A 21,926-nucleotide genomic window follows, 5' to 3' on the forward strand; every position below is an offset into this window, starting at 1 on the left:
CTTCATCTTTTCTATTTTTGCTTCCTTTTCATATCTTTCTTTTTGAAAATATATTTTGTCCAAATCCCTCCAAAGTAGTTCTTCCCCATATCCTGGGAAAAGATCGGTCCCAGGGAAGGGAACAGACGAGGTAGGCAGGGCCCTCAGTTAGCCCGTCGTCACTTATGGTGCCACAAAAAGCACGTGGTTTATTCCTAGTGGAAGGAGAAATGAAGGCCAGTAGGATGGCCTGTAGAAAAGAACAAGAATGTTGTCCTTTAGGACTTGGGATCTATACTTCCCAACTTCTGAATGGAAACAGAAGTGGCTTGAGGAATTTGGGCTGCTGGGGCAAGAATTATAACCAGCAAAGCTCATTCAGCCCTGCTAAACATGGCCCTAACTACAGTGTTACCTTGCTTTACCTTCATTCTCACACTGGAGCCCTTGGCGTTCTGGAGAGCAGAGACATCCTTGGAATCGGTCACACAGCTCCCCGTGGGTGCACCTGCAACTAAGCTTACAGTCCGGCCCGTAATAACCCGGCTGGCACGCTGTAAACCAAGACACCAGAACCATTGTTAGCAGAGGCGAAGGGAGAAAACTAAGGCTGTGGGTGGCTAGGAGGGGGAAGTTAGTACTGCCTCCGTAAGGTCCACAGAAGAAAAGATCTTCCTCTATTTTCAAATCCCAAATCCTGTCTGGATCAGACCTCAGAGCTCTGATATCTATAGCCCACTGGAAAAAAACAAATCTCTATGGCCTTCCAACTCGAAGTGTGGTCTCAAAACCAGCAGCATGAGCACCACCCAGGAGCTTTTTGGAAATGCAGACCTCAGGTGCCAGTCCACACAATGGAATCAGAGTCTGTGTTTTAATAAGAACCCCGGATGACGTGCATGAGAAGCACTTTCTATAAGGTCCAGAGTTTTTATGAAAGCATCATTAACTTGGGATGAAAACATCTGTGATTCAAAATCCTGCAGCTCAGCAGCGGAGAGGTGCGTGACCAGTCCGGTACATCCCCTGCTATTGTTTCCAGCAAGCTGGATCCCCTTGGTTTACGTGCCAGCACGTTTTCTGTTCAGGGGTGTGATTGGCACGTACCTTCGTTGCACTGCAGACCCTGCCAACCTGCAGCGCAGGAGCACCCGTAGGGGTCTGGGAGACAGAACACATACGACTTGCATCCCTCTGGTCCACTACACCTTTCTTTACAAGTTCTGCCAAACGTGTGCAGCTCACAAGCTTTGGGGGGAGAAAAAGATGATTCAGAGTCAAATATTCAACCCCTTGAAATGTATGGGTCTTCTTTTAAGGGTCTCCCCTAGACTAGTGAATATGGCAAATAATCCATTCTCAGCTGTGGTGGGCACAGCCTTACAGTGATGGGCAATAAAGAATCTTTAGGAAAGGGCACCTTTTTCCAATTCACACCGAGTTCCCACATGGCCTAACATGGGCCATTTAGTTTCTGTTGCCAATGGTGTCCAGAGTTAAAATTCTGTATGCAGCAGTGATGGCTTTTTAAATCCACAACTTACTCATCAAGTGCTTTTGACTTACCCTTCTCACAGGTCTTCCCCATAAACCCAGGTGGGCAAATGCATTCTCCTGTATCTTCATGGCAGACACCATTGTTCTTACACTCAGTACAGACGCGGTTACATTCAGGTCCCCACTTCTGAGCTTCACATCCTTTTAAGGAAAACAAGGCTCTGGTGAGTAGAGCACACTCACTCCACAAACCTTTACTGAGCACCTACCACATGGCAGTCATTCCAGCGGACACTCGTAAGTGAAGAGAAACAAAATACAATCTCAGTTCTCTAAAAGCTACCAGTCTTCTGTGGGAAACAGACATGGAAACAGGAAATAAGGATAGAAACAAAGACAAGGAGGGGCGCCTGGGTGGCTTAGTCGGTTAGGCATCTGCCTTCCACTTGGGTCATGTTCCCAGGGTCCTGGGATTAAGTCACACGTCAGGCTCCCTGATCAGCAGGGAGCCTGCTTTTCCCTCTCCCCCCCTCTTGTGCTCTTTGTCACTATCTCTGTCTCTCTCAAATAAATAAATAAAATCAAGAAAGAAAGAAAGAAAGAAAGAAAGAAAGAAAGAAAGAAAGAAAGAAAGAAAGAAAGAAAGAAAGAAAGAAAGAAAGAAGGAAGGAAGGAAGGAAGGAAGGAAGGAAGGAAGGAAGGAAGGAAGGACAGACAGACAAGGAGTACCTAACCCTGTCCTGGGGATGGAGGAGGGCATAAAGGAAGGCTTCCCGGAGGAGGTGGTGTGCAAGCAGAATCTGCATGACCACATAATCAGCAAAGAAGATAGGTTGCAGAACGTGTTCCAAGCAAAGGTGAGGCAGGGGAGGAAAGCCTGGAGTGTTCTAGAGCTGCAGGTATGATCAGAGTCAGAACAATGGTTTTCCAAATGTGATCCCTGACCAACGGCTTCTCCATTGCCTGGGAATCTGCTAGAAATGCAAATCTCAAATGTATTCCCCATCCATGACCTACCGACTTGGAGGTGGCCTCGCAATCTATGCTTACCAAGTCCTCCAGATAATTCTGATGCATGCCAGAGCGTGAGAACCTCTGGTCTACAGTCTGTAGAGACAAGATTCAGCTAAAGAAGTGAGCAGGACCTAGGAGTATCCACCTATTTTTCAGGTAAAAAACATATAGGAAATGAAACAAGATACATAAAACCCAAAGTACAAGTATGGTAAAATGCTCTAGATTCTTTTTTCCTGGATACTTCTTTCTAACATTTGGTGATTTAAATAGTTTTTTAGGTCCAAGGACACCTTCTGATATAAGGAAAAAACACAGGGGGGTTGGGATGACCCTTTGTGGTCAGGGATTTAATTTCTCATCTGAAAGGAACTAGTGTCTTTGTCTCTGAATGTTAGTCTCACGGTGGTGAGCTTGGACCTGTGCCTACAGCTGATGTAACTTTATAATTTCTTTGGCAAGAATTCCTGGTTATCAGTATTTTCTCTAAAATAATCAGGAAGACTGTCTACACAGACCCTTTCTTACAGACTTCCATTTAATAGATAAAGCTACAAAATGTCTAAAAGTTAATATTTTCATGCCTTAATATATAAAGGGAAAAATACTTCTGCACAATTAGTGATTTCTTGAGAGCCAGACCACAGGTTATTTGCACTTGTTGGAAACTAATGATGGCAGCCTGTGGAGAAGACAATGGGCTTCATGTTACTTTAAATTGTGCCTCTAGCTCTCTACTTCTCTATAGACCTTTCTCAGCTCTTCCCCTCATCCTGGGAAAGACAAAAGAATAAAGCTTGAGGGGAAAACTCGGGTAATGTCCTGGGGATGGAGAAGCCAGGAAAAGAGTTTGTTGATAAGCAACAAGATGCAATCAGGCTTCTGTGATTTTCATCAAAAGCCCTGAGGTCTTCTATTTTAGGAAACCAAATAATCATGCATATGGAGAGAAATCCTATAAACTCGTTGGTTGTAAGAAATCTTTTGTCAGAGAGAGAATTTATATCGAAAAGAAATCCTATAAATAAACCAGTGTGATTTTTAACACAGAGTCTTTATGACTGATTTACTCCTGGGCTTCAATGTGTCCCATACATACCCTAGAGTTATGAGAAATGGGCAAATGCCTTCAGCTGTGCCTCGTTGCTTAGAACATCAAATAAATTACACTGGGGAAAAATACTCTTAAATGGGATGACTGAAGCCTAACTCAAACTTTCTTAGAATTATTTTAGATATTAGCAGTGCTTCTGAGTTTCACCAATATACTCCTAAGCAAAGGAATGACCATGTGCTCCTAGCAGTCTCAAGAGATGGGCTAGAGATCAAATGTGTTTGAAATCTTTTGCTTTATCTTAAAATTTCAGGTGAGTTTCAATTTCTAGTCTATATTAAGTCATGTTTGTTTGGACATTTTTTAAAAAGTTAAATCTTTTTACCATATGTCAACATCTGATGTTTCTGATATTACTAGAAAATGGGCCCATATACCCCAGACTCCGAGTACCCCTGGTTCATGGTGCTGTATTAGACTGGAGAGAAACACCCAAATGAAATTAAGGCCAACTGTGCTCTTGCCGTCTAGACTCTACATGAGATAGGGGAATGAAAGGGGATTCCACCTGCCCAAACCAGATGAACGACACTTCTCATACTTCTATTGTCACAATGCAAAACTATTTATCCATCTGCCTATATAACTGCTCTGAGAATTACCCAAGGGACAGTGATTCATCTTATTATCCTCGTACTTTCATACCAACACAATGCACAGAACAAATGAATGAATATAATGCAAAGAAAAAGAGAAACTGTTCACGAGTGAGAGATTCCAATCATTAGAAGAATGACAGAGCGGCCCAAATACTTAGACCTGAGTTGTCTAATATCTTGAATACTTGGTAGAGCTAGGAAGATTCAAGGCAAGTTTTTCTTTCTATAAATCAATTTCTTATAAAAACTAATGGTTGATAGTTACTCCCCACTTTGATAGGTGTAAGGGGGTGGCAGAGTTTTTACTAGTTCTAACTCATGAACATTTTTCAAATAAGAAAACAGAAATCCCATTTGAGACTTAAAAAGTCTGGAAAGTGTGGGATTTACAAGAGACTTAATGTGGTTCTTAAAAAGATGTTATTTATTTGAGAGAGAGCACGAGGGGGTGGGGGAGGAGCAAAGGCAGAGGGAGGGGGAAAGAATCTTAAGCGGACTCCATGCTGAGCGCAAAGCCCGACTAGCAGCTTGATCTGATGACCCTGAGATCATGACCTGACCTGAAATCAAGAGTCAGATGCTTAAGTGCCTGAGCCACCCAAGCGCCTCACAGGAGACCCACTGTTTAACTAGATATCAGACCAATCCAGAAGGCCTAACTCATCCCCGCGTATCAGACACCTTTCAGGGAGACTGTCTAGCTCATTGTGATGCCCCCTTTTTAATGGGAATGAAGCTGCTATTCAAGTGTGAGGTCCTAGAGTCTTCCCTGTAGTATCTGGCCCCACCCTTGACTACAGCTCATTGGTCTAGGCCAGTAGGCATTTGACATATATTAGGCCAATCTGATTCTTCGTCCTGGAAATTCAAATTTAGTAAGTAAAACAAACATTGCCGAAGCACAGTTGGGGTAGGAGTGGCCTCCTAGAGAGAAAGTCCAGCCGCCCCCACCCCTGCTGAGCCCCAGATCTCCCCCGGGGCCTATCTTTTCTGGAAACTTGTTTGTCAGCTGTTCTGCCAATTCTCTAGAGTCCTTAGTATACTTCCAATCAATCCCTGGTTTTTGCCTAAGTATCCTGAGTCAGTTTCTGTTATTTGCAGCTAACGATCTAAAAACCAATCGTCACAGACTGTGGCCTCTCCATCACTTACTGCGGACTATCAGCCTGGTGAAGGCCGAGGTGAAGAGGTTTCCTCCTATGTACCTGGCTGAGTACACGCCAGCGTCCTGGGGCTGAGCGTGAGGCAGATGCACTTCTAAAATATCAGGTACTTCGTGCCGGGGCACTGAGTGGATGAAGGAACCTGATCAGGGAGAAGAGCAGAGAACAGTGGGTCACACGAAGACACTCCTCTTTCCCCATCTGGCCCCTCCACTTCATCAGCTCTCCCCGGTCAGATATAGAAAATGTGCTCCAGCATATTGGATGTAGAAGAGCGGAAAGGCTGAGCCATTCAGTGCTCTCCCCCAAACTGGGAAAGTTACGGTGATAGAGCAGATAGGTTGGTCTACACCACCTACTACCAAATGTATGAAGATAGAGGTAAAGCTAACGTGCTTGTCTTCTGCAGGAAGAGATGAACAGCCAAAGGCACCCCTGCCAACTTATCTATTAACTGGGAGATACCTAGAATCAGTACTCCAGTCTGGGAGTCCTATCCCCCGCAGAACTCAGAATAGTCCCCATCAATATTTCAGCTGGGTGGGGCAACTGCCACCAGGTGGTGCCAAACCACAGTAGGAGCGAGATGGATTTGTAAGACACCCTTGGACCCCCAGACCTACCACCAGTTGGCTTCCCATGCTCAATCTGGTAATGTCCTTAACCTTGCAGTCAAGCTACCCTCATTTCACATGGCTGAATCTGAGACCTCACTTGTCACATCATGATGGGGGTCTACTGTACATTCACAATTTCATATTATACATTCGTAAATATAGAATGTACGTACATTCATGTATGTATATGAATCTCTACTTTACTTAATTAAGCAACCAACCACATTGCCTAATAGAGATTCTTTAATAAGATTCAACTGTCTTGCATCATAACGACTTTGCTTCCAACATCTGCCCCCAAGACCGCACCAGGATAATGACCCAATACGTTTCGTGCTATCTGATGTCTCACACCATGGTGCTGGCAGGAAACGAAACACATACTCACCGTTTTTGTAAATCACTGCATCTTCTTCTTTAGTCAACACCTTTTTGAAAGATATGTTCACATTATCTCCCCTGTCCACAGTCATGGTTAAAGTAGCTGGTAGGAAGGAAGCTTTTAAAAGACAGAAAGAAAACAAATAAGAAAATGAGGTCACACGTTTTCTCCAGGAGCAAATGAACTTTGAACTTCAAAAGATGGGTCCTGGCACTTGCCAGAAGTCAGATGATATGTAGGACAGGAAAAACAATGGCAGTTAATGGGTTTTAAACCCCATTAAGGTTTAGGAAAATGTGATGAAAGGAATGGTCATTCTCTCCGTAAAAATGTAAATATATACACACACTATACATATATGTATTTTTTCCATGCAACTAGTTGGGGAGATAAGGACTTTATGTTGATTAATATCTGATATCAAACTAAGACCTGATATTAGTTATAAACTATATTAACAATGACTCATCCACCCTTCTCCAATCCCTACCACATTTTCTCAAAGTGGAAATGAATAGAAATGGTTAGACGTTTGCGAAATGGCTCTTCCCTTTTGGGTCATGGTCCTTTTGGGTTGTGTTAATCCAACTAATTCTAATTGCTTTGGAATGCCTCAAGCATTTCTCAATATTTGGACTTGTTACTAATGATGTAAATATTGGAATATTGGACAAGAAGGCAAAGATGGGGTCCAGCATCTTCCCTTCCTCTTCTTAATTATACATAAAAAACCATATTTATTATATAATAAAAATATATAACATATAGACATCCATGCATACTGACATAGTTATGGGACTGGGCAGTACTGGGAAGACCCTGGGGAAGCTACTGGTTTTCACTTATAAAACCCTTTTGGAAACATCTGTGTTTGTGTCAGTCTTGGAACACAACATTGCCTGAGTCTTTTGGTTTGTTGGACAAGATGTGTGAATAAAATCTTCTAGATTTCTTTCAGCCACAACAGTTTCTGAATTCCCTTAATTTACACCATAATCTACAGAGAGCCACAATTACAAGAATAAGGGGGATTAACTTCAGGCTTTATTGAGATAAGCCAATTTTTTTAAAACTTCAGCCTTATTGAGATAAAATGACATACAAGTTAAGCCATTTTTAAAAATTTAAGGATTGCCACCAAAAGAAGAAAATCAGAATATGTAAGTTTAAACATGGAGGGCAGGAGACCTAAAAGGAGAGAAAAAAGCCCAAATAGAATTCACAGCATACAGAAAAGCTAGATTCTACCAAATGTATGTCAAAAGCCAGAGAATCCTAGAATGAATTTTTAAAAAAATACATACATCTATATATGGTCTTTTTCATGACCTACATGTTAAACATAGTAACACAGAAGACTGAGGAGAGAAAAATGTATGCCAGACTCACTAACTGAAAGAAGCTGGTATTGCAGTATTTATGTCAGAAAAAAATAATTTATTCTAAAGCCAAAACAAAATTTCAGGGATAAAGATGGTCTTTACATGACGCTATAAAAATGGAAGCTCTGGTAATCGTGAACTTATATATGCATCTAACAACAGCTTCAAAACCCACGAAACAGAAACTGACAGATTGAAAGGAAGAAACTGACAAATCCACAAGCATTGTAGAAACTTTCAGAACCTGATGCATGGAACAGACCAAAAATTACTAAGGACAAATAGAGAAAATCTGAGTAACGCAACGAAAGATCCGTGGGCATAAGAACATATGTGTTCAAGCATATTGCGTCCCTTATTAAGCCACAAAGCACATCTCCATAAATAGCAAAGAATCAATATCCTATAGAACAAATTCTCGGACCAGAAGCACCTAAATTAGAAATCAATGGCAAAGCACACTGTGACCTAAGGTGTGGATCCCTGAGGCATTTCAGCCTAGGAGCAAGCCTGCTGCAGACCGAGGGGTAATCAGCCTTCCTTCCCGGCTCCTCTGTGGCTCTCGGACTGGTGGCTTGAGAGAGGCTGATCAGGAACCTGCACACAGGGGCTCCGAGGGCTGCCCTGGGGGCGGAGGACGCCTTGAACTACACTCAGAAGGACTCAGCTTCAGGTTCCCAGGCCTGTTCTCTGTGCCTGCACACCCAGGCATGGTGCCCTGCCAGGACACCCCCATCAATGTGTTTGGTGACATGGGGCACACCTAGAGGAAAAACTGGATAGATCCAAGGGCGCTGTGAGTGCTGGAAGACGATAGTCCTGGGGGGCTTGAAGCCACTCTCCGCCACTTACTGGACCTCTTTGAAGGAGTTACTTAAACTCTGAATGTCTCAGCTTCTTCATCTCTAATTTAGAAGTAAGTGTATTCACTTTGAAAGGTTGTTGGGAATATGAAATGATGTATTCCAAGCCCCTGGGTACTTAGAAGAGGTCACTATCCTTCCCAAATATAAAACGGCAACACCGCTGTGCTGACGTTTGTAATATGGACAACAGTGGCAGCTTTCTCATGGGGACTGAAATGGATCAAGCGTGCAGGGAAGGCACGCAGAGACTGGCAGGGGGACCTGATGGGGCTCCCGCTCGCAGTGACAAGGGGCTTCTTCTAGCCATCCTAACGTGTGCAGCTCCTGTCCTCTGCGGCATGATCCCGGGCTCCTGTGAGAATCTTTTGTGATCATTTTATACTGTTCTTTTATCTGCAGCTTGTTTTTATTTTCTGCCCCTTTGTGTGAAGATCTGACCATGGAGCGGACCATGGGACTTCTCACTCGGCATTGTATCCTGAAAAGGAACTGACATTCCCCACTAGGCTCAACTCCAGTGGGGCTTTTCTTTTTCCCCATTCTGTGGCTCTTTATTATTTCAGACTTTGTGCCTTTTAAGCTCCCTGTTTCTGGTTTTTTTTTGTTTTTTTTTTTTAGCTTTCATTTATTTATTTGTCAGAGAGCACGCAGAGGGGAGCAGCAGGTGGGGGGAGGAGCGGACTCCCCACCAAGCAAGGAGCCTGATGTGGGGCTCGGTCCCAGGATCTAGGGATCATGACCTGAGCCGAAGGCAGACACTTAACCAACTGAGCCACCCAGGTGCCCCATACGCTCCCTGTTTTCTTAGGTAGAAACATGGTCATTGCCGAGTCCGCCCCTATCCAGCCTGCCACCTCTTGCATTACTGGCTCTAGGTTGACTGTTCTCTGCTGAGTACTAATAAAGGGGTCTACAACCTTCACGCTGTACTTTGATGACCAGGAGCCCCACTTGTACACAGTATGCATAGATTAATGTCACGTGACTTGACTGGATCATGAAAACAATAAGCACCTTTCAGTAGTGCCTACCACCAGGCCCTACTTTTTCTAAGCACTTCATACAGATTTAATTTTCACAACACCTCTATCAGATAGGTACTACAACTATCCTAATTTTACAAACGAGGAAATTAAGGTACAGAGAGGTAAAGTAACTTGTCCAAAATCACACAGCAAGTTCATGGGAGAGTCAGGATTTGGACTAGGTTACTTGGCTCTGGAAGCCTTTCAGAGGTTATATAATGTTAGCGCTCAAAAGGCTTTAAAGTCCTAGTGCCTCGTTTATAAATGAGATTGCAAGGGCCTGAACTTGAAGATGACTTGTTCAAGGTCATTGGGATGGGCTAATTAATCGGCAGAACTTAACTAAGAACATGATTCACTTATTCCTTAAGGGCTGGCGAAGAGAAGAGATAGTACTAACAGTGATAAACAAAGATGTTTCTCATGGATGTAAAATAATGAGTGCAATTTTGGGTGTCTCCTTTAATGATAAAGGCTAAGGATAATAGTGTAGTTTTACGTCCATTATTTTGTACAGTCTCACAAGTGTGCTATAAAGATGGTGCATCCATTGTCTACCCATGTGGGAGATGGAGTTAAGGGCGACTTAGTCCCTTACCCGAGGCCTCCTGACCGTGAATCCCTGTGAAAGTTGAGACACAAAGTCAAGACGCAAACACTTGCTCAACAACACTAGCTCTCCAGACCCATCTCACTCCAGGCCCATCACCTCCGCTCTCAATGGCAGAACTGAACTACATTCAGTTCTGCAAATGGACCGTGGAATCACTCACACCCAAGTCACAAACTCCCTCCCTTCTTCTCTGCTCCTTCCTTTCCCCTATGTCTCACCAAGTCCCACTCATCCTCAGTCGCCATGTAGATGTCCCTTTCTCCAGGAACCTTACACATCCCCTGGGATCCAGGTAAGTGCCCCAAGGCTGTCCTCCAAATGCCCTGCACGCCCCACGCCAGCCCCCGCACAGTGCAGCTCCCCGGCTAGACTGAATGCTCCAAGATACAAGTTCACATCTGTTTCGAAAGGCAGCACAGGGTGTAGGTTGGGGTCTGGCTTCTGGGATCAGCCTGAGTGAACCTTTCCAGGTCCAACAATGGAAACCAGGTATGTGAATGCATCTAAGTTGCAATAGATAGAAGCCTTATCTATTAATACAGGTCCTAACAGTCCTCACCAGAGACACATTTGGTAAAGACTAAATTATACAGTAAAGTATATAAAATTGCTAGGGGAATGTCAGGCACATGAGTATTCAGGAAATGTTACCGTCACTGCAGCTCCCACGTGAGACACAAAAAGAGGCCTTAGAATGCTTGCGGAATGAAAGAACATATGAATGAATCAGATCTCAAGTTTTCCTATTTTCTTTTTGTTTTTAACACACTCATTTGTGTTATTTAGATACACACGGCTCCTCTCTACCAACGTCACAAATCATGTTTGGAAGGTTTGATGTTCTTAAAGTAAAGCTACTTCTCAAATGAAAATAGGAAGGAAATCATCGATGTTTCCTCCTGATGGAACACTCTGAGACAGCCGTTTGGATGTGAAAATGTTTCAAACTTCATTTATACCTCCCTACCCCCAAATGAAATCACTAGTGAGTTTGAACAAATTGCTTTTGATTTCTTTGCATGATGCCATTGATAAAAACAGTTTGACCATTTGGAGTGTGGGAGCCAATGTAAGCGTGTTTTGGCACATCTCAAATGGATTTTCCACTTCCTCCCCAGATGCACGAGTCAGCAGCAAGCAGGAATACGTCGCTGTTTATCCTATCCTGCTATGTCCCTGGGCAGGCACCCCTGAGATCCCACCGTGTTTTGCTAGGGAATGAATAGTGTCACGAAGACATAGTTGTGGAGGTTTTCCTGATTCACCATAAAGGATATCACTTTCCTCCCACCGTAGGTCAGCAAAAGAAACGGAATCAGTTCAACAGCCCGAGATGTTGTCATTAAAACGCAGGAGAGAAAGCACTACCTCTTTTCTATTTTGTAGAAATTTCCACAATTATGTTCATGGACGGTATTATGTTTTTCCACAACTGAGTAGAAAAATAATCTTACTAAATTATCGCTTATTCCAAGGCACTATGATGATTACTTAAGACTTCCTATGAGCCAGATATAGTGGGGGTCTCATTTGATTCTCAAATGTCTGTGGTGAAATCCCTCTACCCATTATTTTTTTTTCAAATGAGGAAAATTGATTTCAACGAAGTAGTTTGCCCTGCATCCGACTCAGTTGCAGAGCTAGGCTCAAACCCGTCTCTACAGCGGGCCCTGGGTTACTCCGCAGGCTTTCTGTTGGAGTTGCTCTCCTTTACAGGACAAGTACTCAGAATGGGGCAGGGTGGTTGACAGGAAGTGGGATGGAAGTGCCAAGGGTATGGTAATGGCCACCCACACGGGCTGCAGTCAGGCCACTTGGCATCAAATCCCATTCCCACCACTTACAAGCGCTACTGTTAGTCTGTAACTTACTCCGCAATGCCTCATTTCACCCCAGCTTCTAGCAGCACCTCTACCGTATCCACCAAGTCTTCATGTAAATGCACCCCAGGGACTGGCTTTCGGTATACACCATCTTATGTAAAACTTAAGACAATTTTGAAGGTACTGTTATACTCATTCCCAGATGATGAAAAATGAGACCAACGTATGTTAAGGAACTTGCCCGGGGCCCCAGGGCTGGTAAGTGGTGGAGACAGAATTAAAACTCAGGTGAGCAGAAGCCTAAAAGGCATCTTCTCTCCACGCTTTCTCACCAGCAAGCCTGCCTTTACCTTATTGAACTGAATTTAAGCTCTCCTTTACCTGTGCCGGCCTCGACGTTCAGTTTACGGCTGGTCTTTGACACCCCAAATTCTGGTTTAATATACTCGACAGGTTCTTATTTCTACACTGTCAAGGACAGACGCAGGCCAGTCTGAAAAGGGCACAGTGGCACCTCACATTTCATTCCTGTGCAGCTACGGGGGCACAAATCTCAGATTATCTTCATTCAGAATGTGGAAACGTCAGCAGAAAGGCCTAACACTTTATACAAGTCAAATCCCGAACGACACGTGTGAAAAATAATAGGGCTGACTTTTTCGCTATGATACCTTTGGCACACATCACATCCCTTTGTTCAAACTCTCTCCCCTCACCGGAGAGCGGCATTCCTGGGAACGTCTGCTGTGCACTTTTCCCACTCACCCTAGTGTCATTTAAAGGTGACGGCAAAGTTTCACTAAGAAAATCTTTTCCTTCATTTGTAATGAATAGTGATTTTTTTCACTTTTGACTTTAAAGTGAGCTTGCTGCCTTCAAATCTTTTAATTACCAACATTAGCAAATTCAAAGAAACGTTTTCAGGTGGACCCCAGATAGGGGCTGAACTTGCTACCCAAAGTAAGAGCCACAGCCCAGAGGCACCTTATCACCTGGGACCTTGTGAGAAACGCACAATCTTGGGGCTCTCCTTAAGGACCTACCGAACCAGAGTCTGCACTTTACCAAGACCCACGGGTGATCTATTAGCACATTCAACTTTGAGAAACACTGGTCTAAACACATGCAGACGCCTATCTTAAAAAACTGCCAATCAGGGGCGCCTGGGTAGTGTAGTCTTCAGGCGGCTGCCTTCGGCTCAGGGCATGATCCCCGCGTTCCGGGATCGAGCCCCACATCAGGCTCCTCTGCTGTGAGCCTGCTTCTTCCTCTCCCACTCCCCTGCTGTGTTCCCTCTCTCACTGGCTGTCTCTCTGTCACATAAATAAATAAAATCTTAAAAAAAAAACAACTGCCAATCAGAGACATGTGTAGAGGTGTGTGGATCAGTTTTACAGAGAAAAATCAAACCCTGAAGAGTTCACAATGTCATTATCTCATGAAATGACAATTCTCAGGCCACAGTGGTTATGATGACATGGATCTGGAAAGGACTCCTTCGCTATGGGTATGACCAGCCCCCAAAAAAGGGCTGATGAGTGAGTGGCCAGATCAATCCAGTCAGAGCAAGGAGAGATCATCTCTGCTGGAATTCTGTGCCTTCCTCCCAGCAAGCAGCACCAGGATACCAGGAGTCTACCTGCCTGTCCAGGCCTGGGAGCCTTAGGGCAAAATAGAATCATTAAATAATATGCACAACTATCTCCTCCGACTGTCATCGGTTTGATGGACTGGCCTAAAGATTTAGCTTTTGTTTGTATTTTGTTGTATTTTGGGAGAAAGAGTCCATCCCATCGCTGCTGGTGAGGCAGTAGCAAAGAATAATACAGCCCCTCCAGAAGCCCCTCAGTGTTTCCCTTCAAAGCTCCGGTGTTCTCTGAGCTAAGTGTGGTCACTCAAGTTCTCAACTGAAACCGTGGTCTCTTTCCAAGAATGGTAGCCTGCAAAAAGGGCCCCAATTCTTCATCCCTCCCTGTCTCCATAATCGCTGCCATTTAATTGTGGGATGCCCATCCATGTTGACTTTGGGCTCAGCTATTTGACTTTCTTGGGCAATGAAATGAGACAGGAGAGAGCGTGTACGACACTGAGGCTAGGTTTCAAGTAGCCTTGTGTGTTTCCCCTTGTTCTCTTGCGTTTCTGCCATCTCCGTGAGAATATACCTAGGTTAGCCTGCGAAAGGCAAACAGACGCATGGAGCAGAGCCGGGCTGGCCCAGCCAAGGCCGGCATAATGCGCCTACAGTCGGCCAGCATCCATGTGTGAGAAAGCCCAGTCAAGGACAGCAGAGCCCCCCAGCAGCCCAGCTGACTTACTCCCACAAGCTATCAATTCTTACTGCGTGCGCCACTGTGGTTGGCGGTTGTGTGGTACACAACATTGTTATGGCCACAGATAACCAACACACTAGCCAAGTAAGTTGAGTTATTGATAGATGTTTCCCTTTTAAGTCTTTTATTTCTACCACATTGTCCCCTGAAAAGAGTAACTTCTGTTAAGAATACTCAGGGGCAAGCAAAACAAAGAATCAAATGAAAAAGCAACAAGAAAACTCAAAACAGCTAATATTTTGGCAGGGACAGTTGGCTTCATCGCTCTGATTTCCATATTACATCCATGGAACATGTGCGTATCTCCAGAAAGGCCACAGAGCTCTTAGGACAATATGTCACACATTTCATTTCCTCTCATGAACTAGGCACGAGGTCTAGCGAAGGGGTCGAATATGAGCGAGGTGGACCGGCTGGTCTCTTTTACCCCGAATGCTCTGTGTGTACTAGAGACAAACGATGCTTGGACAGTAGCAGACGAGGTCCCCAAGCTCCACACTCACGCGGCCCACACCCGGTCTCCAACCGAGCCGCGGCCAGAGCAGGACAGTGTGTGAGTCTCAGCGGACCTCCCGGGCCCCCGACCAAGGCGCGTGTTACCTTGCTGTCGCATCTTCATGGTCCGGATCCTTATTGCTTCTCCCCGAACGCGCCCTTCACAGAAATATGCACCGTTGATTTTACTGGCCTTTTCTCTCTTCCAAACGACTTTTTTAGCCCATTCTCTGGTCACATCTTGAGTAACTTCCAGTGGATCCTGGTGCTGGTTCATTAAGGCTTCAAAGTCCCTTCCTATAGTGATGGGCTCATGGGGGCGCCATCCAGAGGCAATGCAGGTGAGGGATGTTTCTGCATCAGACACGAGAGGTAGGGAATTGATCAAGATCAGGTCCATGGCACTGTCCACTGTTCCTAAAAAAGAAAGAAGGTGCGTCATCTATGAGGAAGGTTATTAACATGGCTCCACAGGATAAACCGGTGCTTACAAAGTCCTGGCTAAAAATTGCTTGTGAGCCGTCTTTCTAAAACACTACTGTTCCATAGGGCAAGATCCAAGCCTCTTTACCATGGCATCACCTAGACACTACTAACCCCTCCTGCCCCGCTTCACACCGTAGCTTCCGGGGACTCTCAGTTATTCTCCATCTCCCAAAGCAAAGCTGTGCATTATATCTCTACCCACTATGTGACATTAGTTAGGTATTCAGCAAATGCTTGTTGAGTTAAATTCACAATAATAGTATTATTGTCATTAATTATTAATGAAAATAATTAATCCTTAAAAATTAATGATAATGTAGTACTGCCACAATAAAGTATTCTCAAGAAATATGTCAACTATATACACTGTATGCTAACTTTACAGCCTCTCATCGTTATCAAAGAATTACCCTAGAGAGGGACTGAGTGAGGTCCCCGTTTCCTTCTGAGCTTCATTTGTCTCATCTTTAAAATGAGGCTAACAAGGGCGCCTGCGCAGCTCAGTGGGTTAAGTGTCTGCCTTCGGCTCAGGTCATGATCCAGGGTCCTGGGATCCAGCCCCGTGTCCAGCTCCCTGCTCAGTATGGGAGTCTGCCTTTCCCTCTCCCTCCCCCTGGTCCTGGTCTCTCTCGCTCTCTCTTCCTCTCTCTCACACTCTCTCTTTCAAATAAATACAATCTTAAAAAAAAATAAAGCTATTTTAAAAAATGAGGCTAACAAGACCCATCTTGCAGGATTCTTGTCAAGATTAAATGAAATAAAGTACCCAACTTACTCAGCGCTGTGTCTGCTATATGTGGGGCCTACAATGACCATTATTTCAGTTCTCTTTATTCTGTGTCCTGAACACCTAGACCCAAACCTCAACCCTCCCCAAATGTAAAAACAAAATCCTATCCGGCCTTTAAAAGTTATTCCATAAATGACAAAGCACATTTTAGAAAAGAAAAATCCCTTCTTTTCACGTTCCCTCCCTTCTCTTCCCTCCCTCCCCTCCTTTCTCTTCTATTCTGATTTCCAAAATTTCTAAGGTGAACAAATGAAATCTTTGCCTATTCTCTGCTCTTATCAAGTGTGGAATACAGGAATGGAGGATGTTCTCTGGCTCAAGTGATGGGTGATCCCTAGGTCTACATACAATGATCGGGGACTAGACAGGTCAAGCACAATGGATGGCAAGTTCCATGAAGACAAGGATTGAAGCTGTTTTGTTCACACCGACCTACATAGGAATACCCTGCCTAGTCTCCACATATAAAGGACTTAACAAATACTTCTTGGACAGGTGGGTGGGTGCGTGGATGGATGGATGGATGGATGGACGAACAAATTTTATTCCAGATCTGCTTGATTCAAGTTCACCATTCCCACTTCCAGAATAATGAGGTTAAAAGTGAAAGTGTTCTTCTGAGTCTAACCTGACCTCCTTGCCCATATTTAAAAGGCTATTTAGAGAGTTACTGAGTTTGAGAAGGAAAAAGCAAAGTCACCGTTTTTATAAGATGCCACAGAAAGGCGGTTGATGGTTGCTGAGTATTTAGGGCTGACTGGTATTCAGTTACTGGATCTTTTTTGAGCCTCGGCTTCTGCCAAGTGTGATACCTGCCAGGAAGGCCTCATACAATTTCTTTTAATGGCAACTGCCAGTGTTGGATGTAGGCAGTGATGTTTTGAGAATGACCCTATCAGGAGTTACATTTTTCTCTAAGAAGAATGTCAAAGTCAAATCTTAATGTAAATGGGAATGAGAGCTATATTTTTTTTCTTATTATGTTAACTCAATACACGGGATTAAGGGAGAAAATCTTGCTTTGAATGGGTTTCCAAACCTGACCCTGAACCGTCTATCTTGCTCCAAGCCTCAATGGTAATTTCACAATCTCCAGAGAAGAGACAGGGGTTGGGATAAGAAAAATGTTGTGAGAGAGGGTGAGGGAAACTAGCAGTGGAATTAGGGCTTCCAGAAATAACACTGGAACCCAGCTCCCCTCCACATGTATGTCCAGCTGTGCCTCGGAGTGAATACTGCCTCGTCTCCCGCACTCACTCATTCCAGGCATGTTCCCAGAGAGAGTCATCAGAGGAAGGAAACGCCATAATTCTTTCAGCTCCGGTTCAATCCAGCCTCGTTTCTAGGACCAGGTGAATGACTTGCCAAAACCAAGGGATCTGCTCTGAACTCACTGAACTTGCACTGGCACTGGTTCTGGTTTATTTAATGACTTTAGGAAATAATAGAAAACGCAGCTGATTTGAAAAGACAGCCACACTTCATCTGTACATGGTTTCTGGGTATGGGTCTGGTTTCCTTTTGTTCCTCCCATTCTCTCCCTTTGCTTTCAGCGACAGAAAGGGAAATCGCGTACTTCCGAGGGTCCAGACTGGACTGCACTTTCCTCCCCTTACTCAGCATGCCAGTTACAGGAAGCCCTCTCCCACCAGTGAGGTGTCTGTCCTTCGTAATGCCATTTCCAGGGAAGTATCAGAAAGATTTTGTATGTGAGCTTTGGAGAGAAGAAATACCTATCAGATTCCTGGGATGGATCTTAAAAGTCATCTACCTAGTTTTCCTGAAACAAGAGTATGTATTTGTACTTGTCCGTATAGGCTTAAAGAAATTCTGGAAGGTGAGACATGAAACTGAGAACAAGAATGACCCATTAGGGCAGAGCAGGGTAGCTGGGGGACACGATAAGAGGGAGGTTTTTCACCGTATACTTATAGATGCTGGCATTTGAACTCTTTGAATAATACCTATAAATAAAAATTAAATGTAAAAAGTAAATGCTATTGCTCTTCCCTTAAAAAGATCCATTTGGAAGGGACTCAAGAGCCAGAGGAATGTATGTGTCTCTCATCACTTGTCCCTACATCCGAATCTTTTTGGATCTCATCCAAGTAATGCATTTTTCTCTTTCTCTCTCCTTTGGACTAATAGGATATGTGATACCATTCCACAGTGCTGGGGAAAAATATGGGTTAAAAAACAAACAAACAACAAAAACCCTTTGAGAACTGGGAGAAGAAGGGTAGCCACACTTGGCCTCTCAAAGAGAATAAAGGAGCGGGGGCCCTAACGCAATGGGTATGGCTGTGGCCTGTGGCTTCTTGAAAGAGTTCAGCCACTGACACTGTGAAAGGTGTGACAGCAGGTGCGTAACTGATGCCACGGAGGAATCTGCTACTGGGGACGTGTGCCTCAGAGAAGGTGCCAGAAGACAGACCCCGTCTGGGCTCACACCAATATCAGCTCCTGTGCCTAACACCTTTTCCTACATGATAGCGCTGTCTTCTCCAAGTCCCACTGGGGACTGGCGTGGAGTTGTTTCACCTCAAGCAAGGTCTGAAGGGTTCCGGCCAAAGCCAGTGCTGAGTTCTTGACACATCTAACATCAAGGCTAAGTTTGCTGTATGAGTAAGTAAGATGCATATTGAATTTCATACATCGTTTATGCTTTGGGGATTGATATTATTTTTCCTTAGCAAAGACCTTGCAAACACTTCTTAATATTTGCCTAAAATGTGTCTTGTTTGTAAGGAAATGCTTTCCATCATGACATGGCATCTGCCAAGTTAATAAATGATTGTCCGTAAAAAAAAAAAAAAAAAAAAAAAAAAAAGATTGTCCGTCACAGTTGAACCATAATATCCTAAAACGTTATTTTGCTCACTCTGTCATTTGTGGGCTTAACAGCACATCATCTAACCTTTCACAGTAACATTTGCTTATTAAATTGCATTGTGGTAACTCAAAATGTTTATTAACTGTTTTCGTACTTAGATTTTCTTGTATTTAATAGTGCTCAGAATGATGACTCACTAACTAAGACAAAGAAATACTTTTCTTTAAAAACAGTCATAGATGCGGATGGAGCTGGAGTGTATTATGCTAAGTGAAATAAGTCACTCAGAGAAGGACAAATACCATACGATTTCACTCATATGTGGAATTTAAGAAACAAAACAGATGAACATAGGAGAATGGGGGGAATAAGAGAGGGAAGCAAACCATGAGAGACTCTTAACTATAGAGAACAAGCTGAGGATTGATGGAGGGAGGTGGGCAGGGGATGGACTAAAAGGGGGATGGGCTAAATGGGTGATGGGGATTAAGGAGGGCACTTGTGATGAGCACTGGGTGTTACATGTAAGTGATGAGTCACTAAATCCTACTTCTGAAACCAGTATTACCCTATATGTTGACTAACTAGAATTTAAATAAAAACTTAAAACAAACAAAAATAGTCATAGAAAAATAGACACATAGATCAATGGAACAGAATAAAAAGGCCAGAAATAAACCCACAATTATATGATCAATTAATCCTCAACAAAGGAAGAAACACAATGGGAAAAAATCATTCTCTTCAACAAATGGCGTTGGAAAAACTGGACAGCTACATTCATGAATGAAACTGAACCACCTTCTTACACTGTACACAAAAACAAATTCAAAATGAATTAAGGACCCAAATGTGAGAGGCGAAACCATAAAAATCCAAGACGAGAGGACAGGCGGTAATTTCTCTGATATCAGCATAACAGCATCTTTTTAGATATGTCACCTGAGGCAAGGGGAAAAAAGCAAAAATAAACTATTGGGAGTATATTAAAATAAAAAGCTCTGCACAACAAAGGAAATAACCAACAAACTAAAAGACAACCTACTGAATGGGAAAAGATATTTGCAAATGACATGTCCAATGAAGGGTTAGTATCCAAATATACAGAGAGAACTCATACAACTCAATACCAATAATAATCATAATCCAATTTAAAAATGGGCAGAAGACATGAACATATATTTCTCTTAAGAAGACATCCAGATGGCCAACAGACACATGAAAAGATGCTCAACATCATTCATCATCAGGGAATGCAAATCAAAACCGCAATGAGATATCACCTCACACCTGTCAGCATGGCTAAAATCAAAAACCCAAGGAACAGGTGTTGGTGAGAATGTAGAAAAAAGGTACACTTGCACACGGTTGGTGGGAATGCAAAGTGGTGCAGCCACTGTGGAAAACAGTATGGAGGGTCCTCAAAAAGTTAAAAAAAGAACTACCCTATGATCCAGTAATTGCACTACTGGGTATTTACTCTAAGAATACAAAAACACTAATTCAAAGGGATACACGCACCCCGTGTTTATAGCAGCATTATTTACAATAGCCTAATTATGGAAGCAGCCCAAGTGTCCATCAATAGATGCATGGATAAAGATGTGGTGTATATACATACATATACATAGGAAGGTATTATTCAGCCATAAAAAAGAATGAAGTCTTGCCATTCACAACAACATGGATGGAGCTAGAGTATTAGGCTAAGTGAAATGAGCCAGTCAGAGAAAAGACAAATATCATGATTTCACTAATACACAGAATTTAAGAAACAAATGAATAAAGGGGGAAAAAGAGACAAACCAAAAAACTATTTCTTCACTATAGGGAACAAACAGATGGTTACCAGAGGGGAGGTGGTGGCAGGATGGATGAAATGGGGTAATGGGGATTAAGAGTACACTTAGTTGTTTTTTTTTTTTTTAAGATTTATTTATTTATTTGAGAGAGTGAGAGCACGGGGGAGCAGGGGGAGGGACAGAAGGAGAGGGAGAGAGAGAATGTGAAGCAGACTCTTTGCTGAGAGCAGAGCCCAATGTGGGACTAAATCTCACAATCCTGAAATCATGACCTGAGCTGAGATCAAGAGTCGAACACTTAATGGACTAAGCCACCCAAGTGCCCCCAAAGTACCGTTATCTTGATGAGCACTGAGTAATATATGGAATTGCTGAATTACTATATTGTACACCTGAAACTAATATAACACTGTATGTTAACTATACAGTAATTAAAATTTTTAATAAAAAATTTTAAAAAATTATTATAGAACGGATTGCGGACCCAAATCAATACCCACATAATAGAACTTAACTGATTTAGAAATTAGAGATGAAGCCATTTTTCAAACTGTATTTCAAGGAGTTATTTATCGTTTTCTAAAATGTTGTTACGGAAGTTTCTGAAACTGGTGGAGGTGAAATTATCACACATACATGCTCTCAAGGATCCACTCAACTTTTATCTGTTTTTTACATTTACACTTCATGTGAGCTTTCATTTGGGGAAAAAATGATTTTGCTTAAATAAAAACATATAAAACCTCAGAGAGCATCACTTTTAACTGCTTTTCTTTTTACAGATGAAAAAACTGAAAGGTTAAATAAGATTATCAATGAAAACACATTCCAATGCAGTACAACACGCTTATTCCAATTAGCCTATTTCTCCTTTCCCACATTCAAGTTCAGGACTGCTGCAGATAGTGAAGTTCTGATTAACCCAGCTCCCCGGTCTTCAAAGTGCTGGCAGGCTAAGCAGAAAAAGCAGGCTAAATTATTGCATACTGAGCCCATTTCTTTATGCTTCTTATCACCTTAGAATCATAGTATTGGTACAGTTTCATTGATATGTGTTTGGAGTAAGATATACTGTCTTCAGAGCAACTGTATGAATGATTTCTTGGAAATTTGATA

The 21,926-nt window shown here is 43.0% G+C and overlaps 1 protein-coding gene across 2 annotated transcripts in view; it reads right to left on the bottom strand.

Annotated features, from left to right (window-relative positions):
• The window catches only part of TEK (TEK receptor tyrosine kinase), a 95,333-nt gene that overhangs the window by 38,820 nt on the left and 34,587 nt on the right, over positions 1 to 21,926 (bottom strand). For both annotated transcript variants that reach the window (XM_087869605.1, XM_045780755.2), the window contains exons 2-7: positions 15,005 to 15,316; positions 6,372 to 6,482; positions 5,356 to 5,508; positions 1,546 to 1,677; positions 1,087 to 1,227; positions 405 to 533 (exon numbers count right to left, since the gene is read on the bottom strand). In XM_087869605.1, coding sequence (XP_087725731.1) covers positions 405 to 533; positions 1,087 to 1,227; positions 1,546 to 1,677; positions 5,356 to 5,508; positions 6,372 to 6,482; positions 15,005 to 15,316 — 978 coding nt within the window. The remainder of the gene's footprint in view (positions 1 to 404; positions 534 to 1,086; positions 1,228 to 1,545; positions 1,678 to 5,355; positions 5,509 to 6,371; positions 6,483 to 15,004; positions 15,317 to 21,926) is intronic.

This window comes from Ursus americanus, chromosome 18 (genome assembly GCF_024610735.1).
Source record: "Ursus americanus isolate L20-20 chromosome 18, mUrsAme1.1.p, whole genome shotgun sequence".
Classification (NCBI taxonomy): domain Eukaryota; kingdom Metazoa; phylum Chordata; class Mammalia; order Carnivora; family Ursidae; genus Ursus; species Ursus americanus.